Genomic DNA, 9,132 nt, shown 5'->3' on the forward strand with positions numbered 1-9,132 from the left:
TGGACTGTGACCTGAATCCCTGGATTTATGCTAAACCATGTGTGGCTTACACAACTGCACTCTTTAAACCTCAGTGTAGCAGCGCTGAAGGGCAAGGATGATGGACGTACAGTTCCTTCAATTAGAATCTTGAACTGTGTGTTTCTTGATGATTTACACTATAGAGCCCGGAATTTAGAACATGGTGACTCAACCATATGATTGGCCATTAAGCTTGAGTTACGAGTTAGGAGACACGGTGCTCCCTAATAGCAATGAAACGTTAAATCTTAATACTCATACAGTCTGTTAAAGATGACCACTTCAGAATAAAATCGCTTTGTTTCCCGTTCTCTCCTTTTAAGTAGTAGAGCATAAATATTGAGAAAATTAAATTAGTGGAAAAGTTATAACTGGTTGTATATTTGCTGCTTAAAAGTGGCCACATCCTACAACCTCCTTTTTACCTGAGGTCCACTTATAATATTTGTGTCATTCGACGTGAAAAAAAAATTGTCGTTATTCATTTCCCAACTTTTTGCCATCCCTTAGATTTGAACAGGCTGTTTTTTATACTGTGCCTTTGAGACTAGTATATGTAAATGACCTCTGGTTTGACTGGCCTACCTGTATTGTGCTTCATTCAAAAAGTAGCCCAAGAATCACTCTTTATAACCTGAGTGTGAATGGGTGGAGCTAAACTGCTCTAGGCTGAATAGATGGATATATGACGGTTTGTGTAACATAACAAATAGAATTCAAATGGGCAATCTTTGCAGCTTAATTTCCATATGTGGACTGGGAGGTGGATGGTGTGTTTTTAAACTTTAACAATGTTTACATACTTCAATATTATTTTACAAAATGATGGACAGTTCAGGTTTCCATGATATGGGCTCCTTATTTTTTTTTTACACTTATAATTCACTTTTTTACACCTGTAACTCACTGACATCATCAAACTTCTGACTGTGGTGTCTATTTTCAGAGTCACTGTACAGAAACATGAATGTCTGTATGCTAATGATGCGTTCCAGTTCTGGAAGGTTGTATCAGATGGTTGACTAGTAAGTACAACTAAACTCCTTTCGGGTGGTTGTTCAGAAATGGATGCGCCATATGGAAAAAGAAAGCATGAAGATCCAGAGAATAAATATCCTGCTTTTTCTTTGCTGGGTTAAAAAGCACACAGATCTAACTGAAGTGCTTCAGGTATATATTTTTTATTATTATTATATATTATTTCACATTCACTACAAGTTTAGCATTTTTCACTTGTGTAAAAGGTGAAAGATTGTGGTATATGTCACATCTCGTAAACCTGTGTATTATCTAGAATTCTGAGTCTACATGTTGTAAATATGACTTTGTTGGCCATTCAAGTGCAATTAACAAAGTGTGAAATCTGGTATTTACCAGTTTCCAACACCACTCAAATGCAGCATAAATGTCTGAGTTTTGTATTAAGCTTCTGTGCTATTTTTGATTCATGTGTGTTAAGTGTGAGCAAAACACACATGCCCAGAAACCCACTGTCACAGCAAAACAGACAATGAAAATACTTTTGATGCTTTTATTGAAAAATAGAGGTAATATAATTACTCTTATACTTCACTTTGTAGTGCAGGACATGACTGAGGAGACTGAAGTCATGATTCATTTCAGAATGCTGTCAGAGTCGGCTGCAAAAAGAAAGACAGAGTTAGTCTTGGTTTAGCCATGTGGTGCCAAGGACTGCAGATGTGATTTATATCATCCATCAGCTCCCACATGGTGGCACTGTCTGTGTGCTAAAAGGTTTGACAACTGGGAGTTGATTTCAGTGCCATTTAATTTGAAGTCATTTGAGATTTTACATTCACAACACTAAATAACATTCTTATGCTTATGCTTATTATTAATTTTAAACTAATGAACAACATTTATACATGCCCAGAAAAGGTATTAACACCAGATAAGGTTACAACTGCCTGCATTTTACATTAAGTAGGCCCACTGTGTTCCACTTTGTGTTTAGAAAACAAAACTCACATCCTTCACCCTTAAAAAGACGATTCTTCAAGAGTTCTTTAGTAAACCAGAACCCTTTTGGTGCTATAATAGAACCCTTTTCAAAAAGGTCCTATATAGAACCATCTATAGCACATTTTCCATCAGTCTGAAGAACGCTTTCATCATGCAAAGGGTTCACAGAGTGTTCATGGTTCTATATAGAACCACTTTCTTTACTAAAGAATCACTGAAGGACCATCTTTTTAAAAAATGTATCTTAATGAATTTAACAGTTTAAAAAGCAACAAACCAAACATACCTTCAGCCAGCTGTTTGTAGATTCTCTCTTGCTCCTCCCTCAGTTTCTTCTCTGCCTCTTCAACACGCCTCTCCTCGGCAGCAATGGGTTTCAGGTAATCTTTAAGTAGTAAGAATATTTATAAAACAGGTATACTGTCATCTAACTTAGCAGTACTGGACCACAATTATATATTCACATATTTACTGAACACAATCATATGCCATCAAGTACTTTTACACTGAGAATAATACGTAATGAAGGACCTCACCATATCTCTGCTTTCCATAGATGATTCCCACCAGCAAGGCAGACCATCTTGCAGTCTGAAATTAGCCAGAGAGACCATGACACAGGATCTATTATTGAGATCTCACTACTGGTCACCTGTCTGTCTAGTCATGGAACTAGACAAGCTGCTGGCCAGATAACCTCTCCACACTTTCCACATTAGGAAGAAGAATTGGCTGGCCAGAAAACAGCGGCAAAGTAATTTAATGTTCAGTGTCAGGAGTCTAGTTTTGGATGCCAGCATCACCTCTGAATGACATAAGCAAGTAACATGAGAAAATACAAGCGAATGCTGAGCAACCAGCTAACGCAACTAAAGTAACGCTAGCTAGCTGAGAACTGCAGCCAGCTAGCAAAAACTAGCTAATTACTTACAGTCATTCATTCAATGACACAAAGATAAATGCTTAGCTAAACAATTCTCAATCTCCTGTCGGGCAGATATAATTTATTCATCACTTAAGCACCTCAATAATTTTACTGTCAAATAACGTTTAAGCCAGCAAAGCCAGGTTGCTAGGAAAACAAATCATCTCGTCCAGCAGCGTTTGCTTGCTAAACTAGCTTACCTAATGCTAGCTATCACCACTGACCTTCTAATACTTAGCTAGTATTAGCATAGTGGCTATCCAGACAGCTAGTGCAGCACTGCAGTACAGAGCTCAGTAGAGGCGGTTAGCTAGTGCTGGCTAGCCTTATGCACAAGACTGACTATGAACGAAGGTCGAGTTGTGGAAAAGCTGTGTAACATGTTCAGTCAAATGAAGCATTGCTTGATAAAACTACTGTAGCTACACTACTACGACTATAATTTCCTCGGTTGATAAAAAATTACCTTGATAAGCGGCGAAACCTGGACAGGAGGGACCATTGTAGCTAGCGCTGTTGAAGCTGAGTCTGTAGCACCCAGACAGACAGTGGAGGCGCAGTAATCTTGTTAGGCTCTGTAGTGGAAGATATTTCAACCGCAAAACTTTAAACTTTCATGTAATCAGAGGTGGAGACGTGAACAGAGCAGCCTAAATCCTCTAAAATCAAGTAATAGTATTGTTACTTCATTCAACTCAGTCAGAGGTACTTTCCAATAAACGAGAACGGGTACAAAAGTAAATACTTAAAGGGGAATTCCACTGATTTTTAAAAATTTCTCCGCAATTCAAGAGAGACGTAAACAATCCACGAAAATGTAATACATGGAAACATTTAAATCCCAAATACATTACATATATTAGCATATATTGGATTTCCTTTATATATCTAACTAATATTTGTCGCATATGGACATACGGCATGCCAACTTACTTGAAATTTGCCATTTTCAAATATGGGACATTTCAGCCTTATACCAACATATACAAACATAGACGTGAAACATGTATGTGTAAAATGTATGATAGACAGTATTCATATATGAATGGCATATATTATTCATATATGCTAGTTTGAGGTTATATAAGGTCTTTATGCATCTTCTTTGTTTCTTCAGCATACTTTCTTATGAAGTGAAAAGAAGAATAATAGCTACTGAATACTAAAACATGCTCATTGTAACATGCAATAAAATCATTAAAACGTGAAATCAATTAAAATCATGTTCCCTGACCTATTTAAATAGTGCAATATTCAAAAGCAAATGATTAAAGCAATAGGAACAATATATACTAGGATAGATTTAAATGTATCAGACATATATGTATGATCTATATATTACGCATAATGTGTATTCACCCACCTATCAGACATATATAGACATATATATTATGCATAAAGGACTATTAGTTGATACTTGCATATATGTACACAACATATATGTACATATCATTATATATAAAACTATATATATATTAAAAATGCGTAACTCATGGCCATATATCAGATTTCTGTATGGGAAGATGTTCAGTGTGGTTTGAAGTGAAATGCTGCATTGTAGAGAAAATTGCCTACTTTGATTTCTTCTTTGTCTACATCTCACTCTCTCTCTCTCTCTTCTCACTATATATATATACATATATATATATATATATAGATGTATGTATATATATATATATACACACACACACACACATATATATATATATATATATATATATATAAATATTGAGATGTATATATATATATATAGATATATAGACATAGAGAGAGAGAGAGAGAGAGATGTAGACAAAGTCACTCAGAGTGGGTTGATGAGAAATGGTTAACTGCAGAGAAACTTACAGAGTCTGAATTACTCACAGTGGTGTTGAAAGGAACTAGATTTCCGAAGTGTTATTACATGAAATGATGACGATAAATACAGTGCCTGCCATTGGAGATATTGTGTTGGAGATATTGTGTTTGAACACTCAGAAGATATGTGTAAATACTTCAAATAGCATTTTGTTACAGTTATTTTTAAAGTAGACATAAGATATCTGGCATGAGTGTGGGATGAGGGACAGCTGTTGGCCTGCTCTCTTGCTAAATTTAAAGATATGACAAACATGAAATGAAAATGTTTGGGAATTTGCTTCTGAACTCTGAGAAGTAGAGCATGAGACATATAACAGTACTGTGTGTTTACTGTAATAGGCCCAGCTTTACTTTATACAATACAAATAGTGACTGTGCTGCATTCAGCTGTGCTTTAGTGTAGTTTTATCACAAAACAAAACACAGAAAGTCTGTCTGTGTGGTGGCCTGTGACAGAAGTGCAGTAGCAGTGGCTCTAAATAGAACAATGAGGTACTCCTTCTGGCATGTGGCAGTAAGATCACAAAAATACTACCAGCTTGTTTTGGCATATGACTGCACCTGCGTAGTCATCGCACTCTGGTACAAGGATGACACATAGTGCCAAGCTGCATAGCTGGAATGCTGCTGGAACTTTCCAGCCCAGAATATAAAGGCGCAGCACTGCGTTTGCTGAGACAGAAGCAGCACGACAGCCGACCAGCTACGATCAGCACAGCCACTGAAAGACAGCCACCAAAGATGCTTTGCCCAAGCACATTTCAGTCTCCGCTCAGCCCCTTCATGGACTTCCACTGGCCAGTGCGCAGTCTCTGGCCGGAGACGAGGCCTCTCTTTTTCCAAATCGAGCAGGAGATGATGAGGCACATGCAAGAGATGAGGCACAACTTGGAGTTCATGGAGCGCCTCCACAGGAGGATCTTCGACGAGATCGACCACGTCCCTGCCTCAGTAACTTTCAAGCCTATCTCATTCCAGCTGGGAAAAGAAAGTGACCGCTTTGCACTGATGCTGGACACTAAAGACTTCACCCCGGAGGAGCTGTCTGTCAAGCAAGTGGGCAGGAAGCTGCGAGTGAGTGGGAAAACGGAGAAAAAGCAGGACGACGGCAAAGGATCCTACTCATACAGATGCCAGGAATTCCGGCAGGAGTTTGACCTTCCAGAAGGTGTCAATCCTGAGTCAGTTACCTGCTCTTTAAACAACGGTCAGCTGCAGATACAGGCGCCCAGAGAGAGCTCTCCAGGTGAGAAGGAGAGAGTGGTGCCTATTACATACACTCCTGCTGTGAAGAGCCCTCCTCAGAGTCCACAGCCACAGTCACAAGAGGCCCAGGAAGACTCCCCCAAGAACTGAACTCAGCAACCTCAGTCTGGCTGAAAATGAACATGTAGTTCTGTTGAATGTGCACACATAATTTATTATCAGCATTGTAGCTATATTCCTGGTTGCTGCTAGTCTTTGTTTTAAATGTCTAAGATTCATTGTGCTAACCCCTACTACAGCTGTAACAGATTGAATGTATTGTTAATTATGGATGCAGTGGGGTTTGACTGTGAAAGATACCTGAATGTTTGAAACTTTTCACGGGAATCATTGGACTACTAACTTTGTACAATATTAAAGTAGTTTGAATTACTTTTAATTATTCTTTTGAGAAGTGTTCAAAGTGAGCTGCCATATCTTGTCATTTGTTACCTGTAAGGGATCCATAACTCTCCCTGTCTATCTTCCATTTGAGGGGATGAGTCAACCCTTTTCTTAAAAATTCTAAAAACCTACAATTTTAAAACATTACCACATACAATAAAAACTACCTTAGTTGACTGAACAATAGATTTAAAGCAGAAACAAAGATAAAATAGAAATAGCAATTAGTTGTTTAGTAGGGTAGATTGTTTATAGTCTTGAAGAAGCAATCGAGCTAAACTAGCATTTAAAGTTGTTCTGTACAGCAGCACTGCCCGCCTGTGCCTCATCGGTTTGACAGAATTCATGACTTTGTTTTGTTTCCTGTTTTAGTCTACAGTAAAAAAGTGACTACAATACCCAGCTTGCATTACATGAATACCTCACACAAACATAGGGATTCCCTAAGGCGCTCAACAAATGCTGACTGCTAGTCACTTATCTAGAGCCAGCTAGTGCTAGCTAGCTTTAGTAATATAGCATTAACCTAAACTGGTTGTCAAACTTTGTTCTTTGTTCAGCCAGATAGTATAAAAAAATCCATCCACCCTCAAGTATCAGTAGTCTTTCACAATTTACAATGTAAATAGATATGTCTAAAACAAATGTTGTTATGGCAAATTTTTATTTTTATTTTTATTTTTTTATTATTTTTATTTGAGTGTCCAAAGTAATGCCAGGACTTTGGTAATGCACATGGATGCATTCTCACACAGCTGCTACGATCCTTGTTTACATTATACAGTAAATTGGACAATGTGCACAGCTGAATGCATTCAGCATTTCAGTAAACTGGAGCTGAACACCAAACTAGTATTTTTTATTTTTCCTTTCTTGGTTATTGGAGTGAATAATTAGTGGATACTTGAATACAACAATAGAATAATACAGCTGGTGCAGAATTTCAAACACATGTCTTTCTGCAGAGAATTTTGTGACACAATCACTGTTATAAGCCAAAGTCATGCTTACAAGGTGGAAGATATATAACGAAACAAGGTATCCTCAATAAAAGGATAAATATAAAATATAAATAATAATAATATTAATAAGTATAACAATAGTAATAAAAATAGTAATACAATTATTATTATTGTTATTCTTCTTCTTATTATTATTATTGTTGTTGTTATTATTATTACTACTACTACTACTAACAACAACAACAACAACAACAACAACAACAACAATAATAATAATAATAATAATAATGATAATGATAATAATAATAGTTATCATTACTTTTATTTTGAAATAGAAAGTGACGTATTTCCGCCGAGGAAAATCAAAACTTCCTCCTCACGCCGGTAAGCAGGGCGTGGTGTTTGTAGTCGTTGTCACGGGGCGGTGATCGTGATCTGAGTCTCCGCTGTGACGCGTTTTTGTGAATGTAACCGCTGATAAAACTGCGCACAGAGGAGTTTTATTAACGGCGCTCTGCAGCAAAAAGAATCTGACTGGTGTAAAATTAAGCGCCAACAAACTGTTATCAGTCGTCTACCACTGTTTTTCCTTTGGAGGAAACTGACTCGGGCTGTAGCAGATACATCAAGAAGAAACTGCAGGTGAAGGAAAAGTCTATAGCAGTAAGACAGTTGCAGACATCTTCCCAACATATAGATATACTCATATATGTGTGTCAAATAGTCAAATAGGCACTATATTTACATATATTTCAGTATATTGACATGCCTGTGCATATGTTAAATGGCACATTAAAATATATTTAGAACATTTTATATTAAATATTGGTTAAAATGTCATTGTTTTCCTATTTTCTCTTGTTTAAATGATTAATTAGTTTGCTTTCATCAGAAATAGTTCACATGAGTATTTTATTGGAAAACAGATGAGAAGATGCTATAGACTTACAGCTAATGTATTGTGTTAACAGTTTTTGTGTGTGATTGTTTTGTAACTTTTTGCCCATTTAGGTGTTGTACTTGTACAGTGTGTGATAGATCTCTGAGTAAGTCTGAGCACTGTCAGTGCGTGATTGGTCACTTGAAACTGGAGATCCAGGCTGAGGCTTATAAAGTTTTCAAAGAAAATAGTCATCTTGTGCTGCCACTATCAATTACATTAATGAAGTAATGTACCTATTGTTTTGAAAACTAATCTGTTCATCAGCTTTTAAGAAAGACCAAACAGTAAAAATGGACATAACTAGATAATAACTAATCAGGCATAGTCTTTCAGATATTTTAAAGTACTTCAATGGAAATTAAATCTTTAAACAGAAAAAAAAGCCTTGTTTTTTTTTTTTCTTTTTTTTTTTGAGCTTACACTGTACCAGAGGGGTTCACTCCAGGCAGAGTTTCCCTGAAGAACATGTCAAAGATGGTTCTTTAAAGACATATTTGTAAAGGAGAGGTTTGAGTGTAAAGGATCCAAGTACGTATGGAAACAGACCAGGAACCTTTATTTTTATAAGTGTATGGCTGTCATGAATATGCAATTAAAGTCAATTAAATAACGACTTTTTGGTAATTTGCATGATGATAATGTATATTTTAAATTTAAAAATATTTTTAAAGTTTGAAGATTCTTCACATAACACAAAGGTTCTATACTAATTAAAAGTTTTTTCCTAGAACTGTACATCCAAGCTAAGAACTGTTTAGGAACCTTTCTTTTAAAAGTGCACGCAGTAT

General features: G+C 36.5%; 1 protein-coding gene and 1 long non-coding RNA gene across 2 annotated transcripts; one reads left to right on the top strand and one right to left on the bottom strand.

Moving 5' to 3' along the window:
• Positions 1–1,538: 1,538 nt before the first annotated feature.
• Positions 1,539–3,653, bottom strand: LOC118820166. Its single transcript, XR_005008236.1, has 4 exons — positions 3,396–3,653; positions 2,541–2,595; positions 2,291–2,389; positions 1,539–1,661 (listed from the first exon to the last, which is right to left on the bottom strand). It is a non-coding gene; the product is annotated as an uncharacterized LOC118820166 (long non-coding RNA).
• Positions 3,654–5,395: 1,742 nt separating this feature from the next.
• On the top strand, positions 5,396–6,434 carry LOC118820028 (heat shock protein, alpha-crystallin-related, b11). The gene has a single exon (XM_036588130.1). It carries the CDS (start codon positions 5,411–5,413, stop codon positions 6,143–6,145), a length of 735 nt encoding a protein of 244 aa, XP_036444023.1. The 5' UTR covers positions 5,396–5,410; the 3' UTR covers positions 6,146–6,434.
• Positions 6,435–9,132: the final 2,698 nt, after the last annotated feature.

This window comes from Colossoma macropomum, unplaced genomic scaffold (genome assembly GCF_904425465.1).
Source record: "Colossoma macropomum unplaced genomic scaffold, Colossoma_macropomum, whole genome shotgun sequence".
NCBI classification, from domain to species: domain Eukaryota; kingdom Metazoa; phylum Chordata; class Actinopteri; order Characiformes; family Serrasalmidae; genus Colossoma; species Colossoma macropomum.

Coding starts and splice junctions, on each gene's coding strand:
- LOC118820028 (XM_036588130.1), top strand. CDS start 5,411: ATGCTGCTGGAACTTTCCAGCCCAGAATATAAAGGCGCAGCACTGCGT.